General features: G+C 39.5%; 1 protein-coding gene across 2 annotated transcripts in view; it reads left to right on the top strand.

Annotated features, from left to right (window-relative positions):
- zgc:92140 (uncharacterized protein LOC447854 homolog) overlaps positions 1 to 16,550 on the top strand; it is a 39,693-nt gene extending 23,143 nt beyond the window's left edge. For both annotated transcript variants that reach the window (XM_046871380.1, XM_046871381.1), the window contains 4 exons: positions 7,374 to 7,459; positions 8,149 to 8,219; positions 11,539 to 11,599; positions 14,424 to 16,550. In XM_046871380.1, coding sequence (XP_046727336.1) covers positions 7,374 to 7,459; positions 8,149 to 8,219; positions 11,539 to 11,599; positions 14,424 to 14,504 — 299 coding nt within the window. In that variant the 3' untranslated portion in view covers positions 14,505 to 16,550. The remainder of the gene's footprint in view (positions 1 to 7,373; positions 7,460 to 8,148; positions 8,220 to 11,538; positions 11,600 to 14,423) is intronic.

The raw sequence follows: 16,550 nt of genomic DNA, 5'->3' as shown, positions 1-16,550 counted from the left end.
CACACACACAGACACACACACACACACACACACAAAATTCCTCCTTCCTCCTTTTGCATTCCCCTCCTCATTTGCCGTCTCTTCGGTCTGACTGCGTGAGAGATAGAGATAAAGAGTTCTTCCACTCCTCCATCCCCTCTTGACCTCTTCCTCCCTCTCTCTCTCTCTCTCTCTCTTCCACTCCATCTCTCCTCCCTCGGCATATCTGCTGTTCTTTTTCAAGGCCACACTTTCTTCTCTTCCTTCCTTCCTTCCTTTCTTCCTCCTTTCCTTCCTTTTTTCGCTCTCCACTCCCACCATGCTCTAGATCCTTCCCTCGTTCCCCTCCCTCCTGTTTTCCTTCCTTTATTAACTTGGTGTACTCCATCGGCTCTTAGTCTCTCTCACGCTGTTCCTTATTTGCTCTCCGCCCCTTCCTGTTTGATGAAAGCTTTAGGTCATGGCCTTCTGTGCTGTCTCCTGCTGTGTGTGTACTGTATGTGTGTGTGAGTGTGAGTGTGAGTGTGAGTGTGTGTGTGTGTGTGTGTGTGTGTGTGTGTGTGTGAGGTTGTAAGGTTGCTCCCAGCATGAGAAAGATGAAGTCAATAGTTATGTGTTTGAAAGTTTTTTTGTTTTATTACACTTTAACGTGTCAGTCAAAACAAGCTTTATTTTCAAACGCAACTCAAATCGGATTATTCGGTTGTTGTTTTTTTCCAGCACGTCCCGCCGTCTGCTTCTCGATTGGATTTGAGCCACATGGCTGAGACTTTGTTCACAATGAAAGTCTGATTTATTTTGCAAAGGCACACGATACAGATAACTAAGTTCATACTTTTGTTTTTGTCCATGTACCACTTCAGCTTCTAGGATTTTATACTTCCAGGTGCAGCAGCTAGAAACAAAAAATATCTAAATAACATAACACATAAATTTACAAATATATATACACTAGATTTCCAAAAGTATTGGGTCACCTGGTCAAGTACGGTATGTGATTTTTGAGCATTGCATTCCACATTTAGTCCCAATTTGCTCTTATAATTCCCTCTACTCTTCTGTTATGAAAGGCAGGTATTGATGTAGTTGAGGTGAGGAGACCTGGGGTGCAGTCAGCATTCACATTCATCCCAAAGGTGTTCAGTAGGGATGAGATCAGAGCTCTATAGCAGCCCACTCAAGATCTTCCTCTCCAAACCATGTAAACCAGATCTTCAAGGAGCTCACTTTGTGCACAGGGGCACTGCCATCCTGGAACAGGTTTGGGTTTCCAAGTTCAAGTGAATGCAAACTTTTATTATAGCGCATCTAAAGACATCTTGTACAATTAAGTGCCTCCAGATTTTTGTAACAGTTTGGAAAAGAACCAGAGCAAGAAAGGTCAGGTGTCCCAATAGTTTTGGAAATATAGTGTCATAATTTATTTTTTTTAACATTTACACGACAAACGTAACAGCATATATGTGGTACGATATGTTGGGATGCAGTCGCACGTCTCCTGCCTACTCTTGCCAGCGGTCGACCAGGTTAAATTGTTTCGGTGTTAGAGAATGTTTCTTTTTTCTGTCTTTGGTGTTTCAAAGCCCGATTGTAGCTCTCGTCTCCTGTCTTTATGTCTGTACATTGTGTTTTTCCCTTTGTTTTATTTACTTTTGTTACTACTTCATTCTGTGTTTCTCTCTCTCTCTCTCTCTCTCTCTCTCTCTCTCTCTCTCTCTCTCTCTCTCTCTCTCTCTCTCTCTCACACACACACTCTCACTCTCCCTGTGCTTATTCTTTCTACATCTGTCTGTTCATTCTGTCTTTCTTTATCTTTCTCTATCTGTGTATTCCCGCTGTGTCTCTTTTGGTGTTGCTCTGCTTAATGTGTCTGTCTGTCTGTCTGTCTGCAGCTTTCCTGCTGTCTAATCTCTGCCCTTTTTGGCTGTCAATCAAATGGCTTCATTAATAGAACAGAGACACTCGTCTGTTTTTAGAGTCTAAAACACACACACACACACACACACACACACACACACACACAAACGTATTGTTTACATGTCTAATTGTGACACTGTGTGTGTGTGTGTGTGTGTGTGTGTGTGTGTGTGTGTGTGTCTCTAAACATGATAGTTTAGCTTTTATTTGCTTTTCAGGAGCAAGTCAGTCTTCCACGCACACACACACACACACACACACACAGACAATGTCAGGAAAACTGCTTTCAGACAGACGAGGCGGGCAGCAGGCGAAAAATAGTAACACTTTCTGATTGTGTGCGATCTAAAATCAGCAGGAGCGCCGCATGCGTGTGTGTGTGTGTGTGTGTGTGTGTGTGTGTGTGTGTGTGTGTGCATGTGCTAGACTCAAGGGATCAGTATTTACATCAGTATTCACCTACGGTTATAAAAGAATAGAATGGCGTGTGTGTGTGTGTGTGTGTGTGTGCGTGTGTGTGTGTGAGACTGCGTTACCATTTTCGGATAGGAAAAGTTCCCTGATATCAGTCATGCTGTTTTGTTGGTGTTTGGTCATTAGCATCACCGTTTCTGTCAGTAAAAACCCCACATTTCATGCTCCTGGCTGCGGAACCTGCGCCGTGTGTGTTTTATCTCTAAACTCGGGCCTGACGAAAGCACGTCGGCTTCTTCATAAATGACTCATCGTCTGTTCTTCTCTGTTCAGCCCTCCTACCTGCAGAGAGAAAGCGACAGAGAGAGGAAGTGACTCCTCGCTTGACAGTAGTCGACTCACTCGGTTTGCTTTCCAAGTTTGAATCAGAGAGAATTCCAGACTGTGTGATTTGCATTCACGCTGAAGATATTTTTTTTATTGTTTAATAATCAAAACATTTACATTTCTGGCATTTTGCAGATGCACTTATCCAGAGTGACCTACATTTATCTCATTTATACAACTGAGCAGTGATGGAGTTAAGGGCCTTGCTCAGGGGCCCAGGAGTGGCAGCTTGGTGTGGCTGAGATTTGAACTCAGTGGAGGTGGAAAGAGTAATAAAATATTCCACTTAAATAAAAGTACTGTTACTTCAATTAAATTGCACTTAAGTACCAGAAAAGTTCTAAAAATCTACTCAAGTGAAAGTAAAAGTAGCTCAGAAATGTACCTGAGTAAAATGTTTTAACAGCAGGGGATGAAGTGGGGGACTCTAGTGTAGTTAAAAAAAAACAAAAAAAAGTTTTTAATGGAGGAAAGACCTTTAAAAATGAACGTGCAACAACTTTTGATTCTTTCAGCTGGGTCTGCATCACTAGCGTCTACCTTGTCTTGTCTCCATCTTTCTTTCTTGTGATCGCTAAGCTTTTGTTCAATCAGTCAGTCAACCAGTTTCCGGTGCACGATTTCTTTTCCTCTTGCATTAGTTTTCTTTTTTTTTATATGCTTTTAAATGTAGTTATGCACAAAATCCCGAACAAAACATACTTGAGTAAAAGTAAAATGACATAAATTAAAAAACATTTTTAAAAGTAGTAAAAGACAAAAACTACTCAACTACAGAAACCCGAGTAAATGTAATTCGCTACTTTCCACCTGTTTATCACCGTAGTATTTAATATATGTTATATATTTATAACATATTCGGCCTTTAGTCACCATCAAGTCAACAAAACATGACAAGAGCACATGGAGATTCAATTTAACATGCTCCCATATAATGCAGTTTCAGTCATTTCATCAATACAATCTTTCAGATCAGGGGTTTGGGGGCATTTCCGCTAAACCCCTTATCTTCAAGAAGGCATAATTGTGCTACCACAGGTCAATTGAAGCCCAGGGATATTCCGCTTGATGGTAAAAACAAATCAAAAAGCAAAAGAAAAAATACATTAAATAAAAAATTGAGGTGCATGTTATTTATTTAACTTTTATTATTATTAATTTAATGTGTAGCTTAAAAAGAAAGGCATATTAGAAAGACTCATTTTCTACGTTTCTTTCTTTCATATATTCTATCTTTCTTTGTTTCTGTTCTTTTTTCTTTATTCATTTAGTTTTTTATTTTGAATCTTCTTTCTTTGTTTCTTTCTTTTTTTCTTTCCTTCTTTTAAATTTCATTTTTCATTTGTTCATTCTCTCATTGTTTTAGTTCTTTCTTTTTCCTTTTTGTTGTTTTTTTTTGGTTTTTTTGTTTGTTTTTTTTTCATTCTTGTCTGCTATAATTTTTATCATTCAGGTGATGTTTAGAATCCAGAAGATGTCTCATGTTTTCACAGTAAAATTCGTTTTTAAATACTTTTCCAAAAAACAAAAAAGTCCAGAAATGTTTTATTCCTTTTGTACCTCAGCAATTTGTCCAAAAATATAAGCTAAAAAAAAAAAAATGTAAAAATTTGTCGACCCGTAAAGAGTGTGTGTAGAACTCTTCCATCATCTTCTTCCATCTCTTTCACTGATTTATGAAATCAAATTAGTACAATAAATCAAATGACTTAATAATTAAATGAAGTTTAAAAACATTTTTTGTCACATGGCATATACTGTATTTTTTTTTTTCATTTTTGTTGCTCTAAATCTCAGGACCACATGGGATCCATGCAGCAGCTCAGCTCTGTCCTCATGGTGCAGTTCAGGAGCTCGCATCCAAAGAAAACACACACTGTGCATCGATTTATTTTCTGCTGATTCGTTTTCTAATAGAATGAGACCAAGTGTTTTGCTTCTTATACACACACACACACACACACACACACACACATACACACACACACACAAACACACCTGATTTAATATTGATGTGTTTGATGTGCTCTTAACGCTATGGGCTGTAATTTGACGTTCATTCCCTTAAACCAAGTATTGCTGCTATTTATTTGAGTGCTACAGGGGGCGTGTCCCTGCTCCTGTGATGATGACGTAATCAACAATCTAAAATATGAGCAGTACATTCTAATTTGTGCAATACATTCATGTTTCTACCCAGTATTTTAGATGGACTTCAAGCTTAATGACAGACACAAAGCCACACCTCCTTTCCTGAGACTGACAGACACAGAGGCCCCACCTCCTTCATTGAGACTGCCAGACACAGAGGAGGCCACGCCTCTTTTACCAAGACTGCCAGACATAGAGTTCATGCCCCTTTTCTCAAACTGTCACACTCAGAGGCTACGACTCCTTTACCTGAACTTTTAGACACAGAGGCCACGACTCGTTTGCTGAAGCTGACAGACACAGAGGCCACACCTCCTTTACTGAAGCTGACAGACACAGAGGCCACACCTCCTTTACTGAAGCTGACAGACACAGAGGCCACTCCTTTTTTACTAAAATTGACAGACACTAAATAGTGATGTACTGCTTAGCCTGTCGCAGGTGTGTGTGTGTGTGTGTGTGTGTGTGTGTGTGTGTGTGTGCGTGCATGCACGTTTGTGGGATTATCTGTAATAACACATGTACACACTGTAGTCATGTGTTTATATATCATATATCATATCGCACTAACACGCTGTTCCTGTCCTTTCCTTCAGTCCCTCCGTCCCTACTGTTCCCCGTTTTCTAATCTGATCTGGAGCAGACGGGAGCTCTGTGATCCGAGCCGACACTACATACTGACTCGATTCCTGCTCATATCAAACCCCTTTATACATCACGCTTTCAGAGAGATTACACTGCAGCAGTTCGTGTGTGCACGTATGTATGTGTGTGCGCATGTGTGTACGTGCGTGTGTGTAAGTTGAAGTGTGTGTGGTATGTGGGTTTCTATATAGGAATGTGTATGAGCTTGCATATACCTTTCTCTCTCTCTCTCTCTCTCTCACACACACACACACACACACATTGTGCGTGGCAACTTGCAAGTCAAGTTAAGAAGCTTTTTTTGTCATTTCAAGCATATAAAGCTGATGCAGTACACAGTGAAATTAGACAGTGTTTCTCCAGAACCCTGGTGCTACATAAAACAACATAAAGCTACATCACACAACATAGGGCTTCATCACACAACATGGAGCTATATCACACAACATAGAGCTGCATCACACAACATAGAGCTGCATCACACAACATAGAGCTACATCACACAACATAGAGCTACATCACACAACATAGAGCTACATCATACAACATAGAGCTACATCACACAACATACAGCTACATCATACAACATAGAGCTACATCACACAACATAGAGCTTCATCCCACAACATAGAGCTACATTACCCACACAGAGCTACATCACACAACATAGAGCTACATCACACAACATAGAGCTACATCACACAACATAGAGCTTCATCACACAACATAGAGCTACATCACACAACATAGAGCTACATCACACAACATAGAGCTTCATCACACAACATAGAGCTACATTACACAACAGAGCTACACCGAGCTACATCACAAAACATAGAGCTACATCACACAACATAGAGCTACATGACACAATATAGAGCTACATCGAGCTACATCACACAATATAGAGCTACATCACACAACATAGAGCTACATCACACAACATAGAGCTAAATCATACAACATAGAGCTACATCACACAATATAGAGCTACATCAAGCTACATCACACAACATAGAGCTACATCACTCAACATAGAGCTGCATCACACAATATAAAGCTACATCAAGCTACATCACGCAACATAGAGCTACATCACACAATATAGAGCTACATCACACAACATAAAGCTACATCACACAACATAGAGCTACATCACACAATATAGAGCTACATCACACAACATAAAGCTACATCACACAACATAGAGCTACATCGAGCTACATTACACAACATAGAGCGACATAATTGCATGTAATCAGACAGGTGTGTTTATGTAAGAAAAGATACGCTCTTCTATCTATCTATCCTTCTTTCTTTCTTTTTTACATTTAGATTTTCTTTAGTTTTTATTGTTTCTTTGGTTTTTCTTTTTAATTTCTCTCCCCCCTCTTTAATTGCCTGTCTCCTTCTCTCACTGCATGTATCTTTCTCTCTCACTGCTTGTCTCTCTCTCTTTCTCACTGCCTGTCTCTCTTGCTTTCTTATTGCCTGTCTCCCTCTTGCACTGCCTGCCTGCCTCTCTCACTTCCTCTCTCTCTCTCTCTCTCTCTCTCTCTCTCTCTCTCTCTCTCTCTCTCTCTCTCACTGCCTGCCTGCCTGTCTCTCTCTAACTGTCTGCCTCTCTATCTTTATTTGTATGGATGTCTCTCTCTTTCTGATAGTCTGTCTTTCTCTGTATATCTGTGTGTCTCGCTCACTACCTGTCTGTTTGTTTCTCTCTGCCCTTCTGTCCGTGTCTCTGTCTCTGTATAAGTATGCTTATCTGTTTCTAATTATGTCTTTCTCTCTCTGCTTGTCTCTTTCTCTCTTTCTCTCTCTATTTTTCTGTCTCTCTTTAAATGTTTCAATGATCTGTCTCTCTCTCTACCTCTCTGTAGATGAGTACAAGATAAAAGGGGTCGAGGAGGTAAAGTACATGCGTGGAGATGAGGACCGAGTGAATGCACGCAACCAGGAGAACCTGGTGAGACACTCACACACTTTCACACACTCTCAGACACACACACACACACACACACACACACACACACACACACACACACACACACACAACAGATAATGAGACACTTTTCTTCATCAGGGTCAGCTGTGTGTTTGTGTGTGTGTGTGTGTGTGTGTGTGTGTGTGTGTAGGCATGTGTTCCACATTCACTTGGGAAAACAAATGCACACTTCTGTCCATTGCTGCTGTACAAGGAGTGTCTGTGTGTGTGTGTGTGTGTGTGTGTGTGTGTGTGTGCGTGTGTGCGTGTAACAGGTTGAGACTTTGTGCGGACGTGTTTGGAATGTGGGAGTGAATGAGCTTTTTAGTTCAAATACACGCACGTGCGCGTGTGCGCACACACACACACACACACTTTCACAAACCTACGGATTGTGACACATTCCAAATCTGACATGCTCTAATTCCACTCTGACTATTAGCATGATTTTGGAGTGTGTTGTGTTGTGTGTGTGTGTGTGTGTGTGTGTGTGCGTGCGTGTGTGTGTGACTGTGTGTGTGTGTATGTGTTTGCTCAGGTTTATGATAAAACCTTCAAAGATTGACACAGAGCTTCCATGAAAAGACCCAACACCAAGATATTGGGGTCTCAATCTGTGTGTGTGTGTGTGTGTGTGTGTGTGTGTGTTTGTGTGTGTGCGTGTGTTTCAGGAGAATAGTTCGACACAGAACAAAACCAGGCTTCACAAAGAGGTGCCAGGAGCCAACGCCAACAAGGCCAAGTGAGTGTGTGCATGTGTGTGTTTGTTTGTGTGTGTGTGGGAGAGAGAGAGAGAGAGAGAGAGAGAGAGAGAGAGAGTGTGTGTGTGTGTGTGTGTAAAATCTTGCATTCACACTAATGAGTGACTCAGGAACGTTCTCAGCAGCCCAGGATCTCTTGATACATTGAAACAGGAAGAATCAGAACTAATTTTAGTTCCTGGTTTGCAGTTCCAGGAATCTGTTTAGTTCCTGCTTCAGATTCTTTTTCTTTGTGTGTGTGTGTGTGTGTGTGTGTGTGTGTGTGTGTGTGTGTGTGTGTGTGTGTTTGGGGGAAGGGGGGCTTTGTTGTCCTGAGAGTCTCTGATTAGTCAAACACACAGGAAAATTTGAACCGTTTCAGCTACATTTACATTTATACATGTCCTTATCCAGAACAACTTACAATTGTGCAGTTGAGGGTTAGGGGCCTTGCTCAAGGGCCCAGCTGTGGTCCCTTGGTGGTGGCCAGGGATTTGAACTTGTGACTTTATGATCCTATACCTTAACCGCTGAGCTACCGCTTGTGTTTCACGCATGTAGAAAAATACACTACTGCGACGGTTCCTGAAGACCCTGGGAACATGGAGGGAGTCGAGTCTGAGGTTTTTGCTTTGTTTTGCTAGGTGTTTATCTTCTAAATGATCCACCATAGTGGATCATCTGTCTCCATACCACCCTGTTCTATACATCTGCCTCTTTCAACCCAACTACCTGCATGTCTTCTCCTACCAAATTCATAAAACTCATCCTTGGCCTTCCTCGGTTCCTCCATTGTCAGCATTCTTCTAGCGAGATTCCCCATGTCCCTCCTCTGCACATGACCAAACCATCTCTATCACACCTCTTTCCCCTCGTCTCCAAAACGTCCTCTAATACACTAGTTTCTAATTCTCTTTTCTTCACTTCTCTAACAGTGATAATGTTCATTCAATTAAAAAAAATAAAAATACAAAATACGCTTCTACGTTGTTATAATGGAAACAAGGTTCCTCCCAGACCGACATTTAAACCGAGATTTGATCAGAAGGGGCAGATGCTATTTCATGAGTTATTAGCCTTTTTAAATAGTTGGATTCTCATGCTAAACATGGCCGAAGTTTTAGAAAACAATATTACACTCCAAATGCAATTGTAAGGGCACTTCTCCCAGAAGAGTGAGCGCACACCCACCACCATGCTTCATTCGCAAAAGGACATCTCCAAAGAAGTGTGTTTTTTCCCCTGATGTTTAATTTTAGGCTCGGGAACCGATTCTGGATCAGATACATACAGCTGGATCTCGTTGTAAGCTGTAGTTCATTTAGGATTGTAACCTTTTCCTGTTTTATTTATATTGATGCAAAAACACCCACGCTGGGACCCAAGCCGGGAGAGAGCTGTTTCCTTCATTCCAACATTTTCTAGTCTAGCAGGGAGGATATGATCAATGGTGTCAAAAGCTGCACTAAGGCCAAGCAAAAGGAGACACAACCCTGGTCAGAGGACAGAAACATGTCATTTACCACTTTAACCAGCACCGTCTCTGTGCTATGATGAGGCCTAAATCCTGACTGATACATTTCTAAAATTTTGGAAATAAAGGGGAGGTTTGATATTGGATTATAGTTACAGCTGACAAGGGTCAAGGTCAGGTTTCTTAATTAGAGGCTTGATAACTGGCAGTTTAAAGAATTCAGGAATAAAACCAGTGCTGATGGAAGAGTTTGTTATTTTTAATAAGCTGGCTTTGTGCACAGGGGCACTGCCTTTCTGGAAAAGGTTTGTGTTTCCAAGAGTGCAAACTTTTATTATCCAAACACGAAATGGTTAAAAAAAAAAATGGTTACAAAATGGTTAACTTCCTGTTGGGGTCCAATTTTAAAAATGCTTATTTCTACAGAATAGATGCTGTTGAGCCTCTGTGCCACACCCAGATTCAAGTGTTTGACCTTTTCTGAAGTGTGCCATGTTTTAAGAGTTTGTAAGCAACAACAAAAAAAAACACATACACACATTCCTTCACATACTTCAGACTGCACTGATCTTAATACATTAAAAGTGGTTCTGGATGTATGTTTCAGGAACTAAAACAGTTCCTTTCATGGAAACTTCAACACAAATGCCATACCCAAGTGGCGAGTCAGATCCTTTACAAGAGCGCGTTCCGTACACAAGGCATGCGATAAAAATAAACCCAAAGTGAGAAATTGAAATTCATACAGGTGTGTGAGCTGCTGCTCTGCAATAAACAACCAACAGTTTTCATCTCAGGTTCGGTCTCGGGCACCTGCATGCGTTGCTTTTCCTAAAGCGGTAAAATGATGCAACCGGCACACTTGTTATTTTAAGTAATGGCCCCCTGTGTCCTATAAAGATTCTTTTCTCTTCTCTTATGCAAATGAAGTTACTTTGAAATACTTCTGTATTTAAATTTTTTTTTAATTACGTCAGCTTTTGAAAAGTGTTTTAAAAAATTATAAAATTTTAATTGAGACTCAAAACAGATCAGATTGTGAACATGGGGAATTTATTTATTTATTTATTTAATTTTTTTATAGGGATTTATTTAGTCTTAATCACTATAATTATTATTTGAAAAATATTTTACATTCATTTAATTTAGCCACACTTTATGCAAAAGTATTGGGACACCCGACTTTTCCATTCACATGCGGTTCTTCTCCAAACTGTTACCACAACGTTGGAAACACACTTGTGTAGGATGTCTTTGGAGGCTGCAGCATCTCGGAGACCCAAACCTGCTCCAGCGTAACAATGTTTCTGTGCACAAAGCAAACTCGTGTACAAACAGTGGATATAAAAAGTTTACACACCCCTGTCAAAATGGCCAAAAAAAAATTACACCAAAATAAACAATTTCAGATCTTTTTGTGACCTATAACCTATAAATGTGACCTTTTATGGAGAAGTAAAAGTGGAGACTGAAATAATGTGGTTGCATAAGTGTGCAAACCCTAAAATAATGCTTTGTTGAGGCACTTTTAGATTTTTGGGCTGTATGAGTCAATCAGCTTCAGCAATATTTGCCCACTCTTTGTAAAAACGCTTAAACAAAAACGAGGTTATTACAACAGGAAATTGGGATTAAATGTGGAATGAAATGTTGTTGTGTCCATATCGTGTATGTCTGTGCATCTATGTACGAGAGAGAGAGAAATTTCTGCAAGATGGATGGAAAGAAAAGGTGTCGTTATTCTGTGCTTGTTGTAATGGAAAATTCTTGTGTGACGTCTCTTCCCCTCTCTCTTTCTCTCTCTCTCTCTCTCTCTCTCTCTCTCTCTCTCTCTCTCTCTGTCTCAGTATTCATACGTCAGAGAGTCAGCAGGAGTTCTTCAGAATGCTGGACGAGAAGATTGAGAAGGTGAGGGCGGAATGAAGGGATAGAGGGATGGCAGTACTGATGATGTAAATGCAGGAGGATGGAAGGAGAGATGGGGAGGGGCTTGAGATTTTTTGGAGATTTAAAGGGCCGGCACACTGTCAATTCATCCTTCCAGAGAACTACGTGTCATGTTGGTTCCCATGGAAAATGATGACCGTGTGATCTGTCAGAAATGATCTGACTTTTCATCTGTGGTTTTTTTTCTTCTTCCCTTTTTCTTTTTAACCATGTGAATTTATTCCTTTATCTTTGTGTCCATTCCGACACAATCTGTGTGATCTGACCCACTCGTACGGTTCTCGCGTTTTTCTGCTCCGATTAAATGATAGATATAGATGTGTTTTTGAGCGGAGATATTTTCAATATTGCAAAGATTAGCGTTTATAACTGTGTTGCTCACTTCAGAATTTCGTAAACACACTGAGTGTTTTATGGTCTTTTCAGACACGTGCATGTTCCTTTAGTTTCTATGCAACAAACCAGGTAAAAGGCAAAAACACACAAGAACTGGAAATTGAAAGATTGAAAGAAGGTTCTGTCCAAATTTGACATTTCTGGCTTTAACAGAAGAGCTTGTGTAAGATGGAGAACAGAAGAGAACACGTTGGTGAAACATGTTGGTGGAAGCTTAATGGTTTTGGGTTGTTTTGGAGCAGGGAAGGTTGGAGATTTATTCCGGTACGTAAAAGGAGCCAACTTGGCAACCATTCCATACATCGACAAGAAAGAAATCAACTACTGAAGAACACCTTTGGCAAGTTTTACAAGAGGCATGGTTTACAGGTTTTTTTTTCAACTGAATGTTTGGAGAAATGAACTGTCCAGATGTCAAGAGTGTTTTTCATGCTAAGGGAGGATTTTTTAATGAAAAACACGGTGGAACAGCCGAACATTTCTTGTTGCTTTACACATATTGCGAATGCTTTTGTAAATTAATTTAATCGATTGTGTACAAGTGTCTGCTGTTTCCTACATTATCAGTTGTTTATGTTCATGTTGATCAAAAAATATTATTCTGGTTTCACCTAAACAGTTTTAACCCCCAAAACATTTCAGCATCAGTTCATTGTATGATTTATTGAATGCAAAACGGTTAAACCAGTTGTCAGAATCTGAAATCTAAAATTTCTATTCAACTTTTATTACTGTAAATGTGTTAAATTGATGAAATGTGCAGATGAATCTTGAATGTCACTAATGAAGGCGAGTGAACTGCATCGGATCAACCAATAATCAACCAGTTCTCTAAAACAGGTCAAAGGTGAATCTCGTGAACCTTCAATTGGAGAGTAAATACAGAAAGAACAAAACAAAGAATTATACATACTGAAAATGGATGAAGAACTAAGAAACAAACGCACACTTGTACAGTACAGTAAAAGTGTGAATCCTGTTCGGTCTCTTACAATCAATATAAATCAAATATGCAACCGAATAAATACATTTGTGTTGCTGATATTCATAGATGCTGCACAGGAGAAATTCAGCATCATTATAATCCAAACTGTAGTTTATATCAAGAAATCCTGACATTCGTTTTTTGTGAACAATGACAAAAGAACTTGTTATTCTGATAAGAATGAGATGTTTATTGAAACAAATACTTACTTTTGATAGATGAACTGAGGATTCTTTTCTGAAAAGTTCAGGCTTTTGCAAGAAATCCAATGTGTTGTGCTGTTTGTACACATTGTTTTGAGAAATGCATGTACTGGTGTACAAATATTAAGGATGATTTGAGAAATGCTCCAAAGCAACTGAGAAAAACTGTAATTTACATTTATGTATTGCAGAGCATGCATAAAACCAAGTCCAGGTGTTTCCAAATTTATTGACATGAACTGTATTATATTAAAAAAACAAAACAATATAAAGGTTCCCATGAAGCAAAATTTGTTTTTGTGTCTACAATAAAAATGTCTGTTCAGACAATTCTGATGTCTGAGCATAAATAAACAAGATATCAAGTCAGATAACGTTGTTTGCCCTCTTCCACATACACGACTTCACAGAAGGCTACGATTAGCCAGTGGATTGACTGCTCCTGAATCTCAAATCCACAAGAATTTGTGTACAAGAATAATAATTACAGTAGTTTTTCTTCACCACTTAATACTTCTCTTAACTTTAGTTATTCCTGAGGTGTTTCATATAATAATTAATGACACACTGGCACAAGGCTGGTTTGCTCATGTAAGCATTTTTCTCTTTTTTTTTTTTTTTTGTTTTTTTTTTACACTTTGTGTGCACTGAGATGTTTGTAAAAAGTTCAGGATGATTTTTATGAAAATAAAAGAGGGAAAGACAACTGTGCACAGGTGGGTGGAATCCGGAGTATGGGATAATGCTGTCATAAAATGCCGTTCTTGATGATGTAACTACGAAATATGAGCCGCGAGAGATTTCAGTCCAAAACAAAAACATTTTAATCTGATTTATTTTTTAGACGCGATGGATACGAGTACATTTTTTTACTTGATAAGAACTGGTTTTCTGATACTAACAGCGCTCTCTATCTCTTTTTCTCTTTCTTTCACTCTCAATCTATCACATTTTCTCTCTCTTTTATGTCTTTTGTTCAATCTGTCTCTCTCAATTTGTCTCTCTATCACGTTTCTCTCTGTCTCAATCTCAAATTATCCCATTCTCCATCTCTCCGTCTCTCATTCGATCTGTCTTTAATCTGTCTCTATCTCTTTCTTTTTCTCTCTCGGTCTCTCATTCAATCTCTTTCTGTCTCTCATTTAATCTGCCTCTCTCTCTCTCTCTCTCTCTCTCTCTCTCTCTCTCTCTCTCTCTGTAGGGACGAGACTACTGTTGGGATGAAGAGCGAACGAGAGAGAATGAAAGAAAAACAGAGAGAACATTCCCTTCTATGGAGTAAATTCAAATAAGTGTTCAGATTAGAGGTGTGTGTGTGTGTGTGTGTGTGTGTGTGTGTGTGTGTGTGTGTGTGCGTGCGTGCATGTGAGTGAGTGAGAATGAGAAAGAGAGAGAAAGTAAAAGCAAAGAAGTCTGGAAGTTCCCCTTAAGAACTAGAACTCCACCCTCTTGTCCCTTTTCCTCCCTCCGTCTCCGGTGGAATAACGACTCGGACGTCTTGATTGACATCCATTCAGACGACCTGTCGAGGGAGGATTGAACCCTGCCCCCCCTCTCCTCCTGCCTCACCATGTTTGGTTGGTCCTGGATGCACAACTTCCTCTTCAAATGTGAAAGACAAAGAGAAGAAAGGATGAAAAAGGAAAACAGGATGTTTTTCTGCCCTTGGGATGAAAACACGGGATGAAAGGATGTAACGCAGAACTGTTTGCGTGTGCGTGCGCTCGATCTGTAAAGAAATACACAAAGGATATTTTACTAAGAGAGATATGAGGGAGTGGAAAGCTTCAAACTCCTGCCATTTGAAGGACATCTTTTTTTTTCATTTGTGGAGTTTTGATTTTATCATTGTATTTTTGTTTGCTATTATTGTTGTTTTTTTCATATCGTAGCATTTCCCCTTCAGACGAAAAATGTAATGGGGTCGCACTGGGCCGCACTTACCCCATACACAACCTTCACACACACACACACACACACTGAAATATGGAATGTGGCCAGATCTGACATCACACATCCCGTTCTTCAGTTCTCAAACCTGATTGGTCAAAAAGTGTTAAATGATTTTACTAAACAGTGACAGTAGCACGTTATTGTTTCTATAGTAACAGCTCATTCATGGGGACTCGTCCAACAGACAACTTACATAATCTAAGGCTAATAATAAACAACGTGTAAGACGTGTACTTGTTGATATGGTGAAGGTTCGTGAAGGGACGCTTTAACTTAACATGGATGGATGGATGGAAGGAGTCTCCAGGGTCAGAGCTTAATCAGACCTTTTCATAGTTTATGTTTGGAGAAGAGTCGCAGAGTAAATCTTTGGAGCTGCTATAACGTAACCGAGAGAAGAAACGAACTATACAAGACGTAATTGGTTGCAAAACATCAATGACCTCATAGATATGCTTCACAAGATCCTCAGGGATGGAAAATAAGGTAAAACAGTGTTCAAACTGACACCTATTAGACATTAAGAGACGGATAGAACGAGCTGAACACACATTACAATATAATACAAACAATTTTTTTCACATGGTTACAGCAGTTTATTGATATTAATGACTTACTGAGCAAAATGTACCAGATTTTAATGATGATTTGAATGATATTTTACTGAAAGACGTTTCTGTTTTGTATAATCCTCATCACCTGAGGTAAAAAAAGTCTTCTTTTCATTCGTTTCACACCCTGTTGATAAAATACTCTATGTGAACAAAAGTTTGTGGACACCTGTCAATAAGATTGTGCTTTTTGCACATCCCATTCCACTAGAGTTTGATGTGGGAGTTTTGAAAGTCTGGTGTCCAAATACTTTTGTCAATTATTGTATAATATAAGTGTGAAAGATTGGAAATAGAAATAGGACTATAAGCGATTTAAAGAAAAGCCCCACCCCCTTTCCTCTTTCTCTGCCAATCAGGTTCAACAAAATATCTTTCGGGGGTGGGGCTTGGATTATTGGGTGGGTTACTTTTTTTTTTCACCAAAAATCACTCCAGGTGAATTTCGGTGGTGTTTTCCAGACTGTTCTGTAGCAGACTTGTTGTTTACCAGGTTTGGTGAATTTTCTGCCTCGTCAGCTGTTTTTAATCAAACAGATCTGGGAAATGTGGATCGTTGTTCTTTCCCTGAGTACATGTAAACAACATTTACATACAATGTGAAATTTTGGCAGAAAAAACACACACACACACACACACGTGAGAGGTTTGTGAGGTGACAGTGCGAACTCCTGCTTCTGTTCTCTTTACTCATGAAACTTCTCCTTTTTTGGGGGATGATGTTATTTTCCAATAATTTTTTATTAAATCTGAAAAAAGAGCAA

This window comes from Silurus meridionalis, chromosome 17 (assembly GCF_014805685.1).
Source record: "Silurus meridionalis isolate SWU-2019-XX chromosome 17, ASM1480568v1, whole genome shotgun sequence".
In the NCBI taxonomy this organism is placed as follows: Eukaryota; Metazoa; Chordata; class Actinopteri; order Siluriformes; family Siluridae; genus Silurus; species Silurus meridionalis.
Note: the sequence above shows the minus strand (reverse complement) of the source record. Positions and strands in the feature narration are given on the sequence as shown.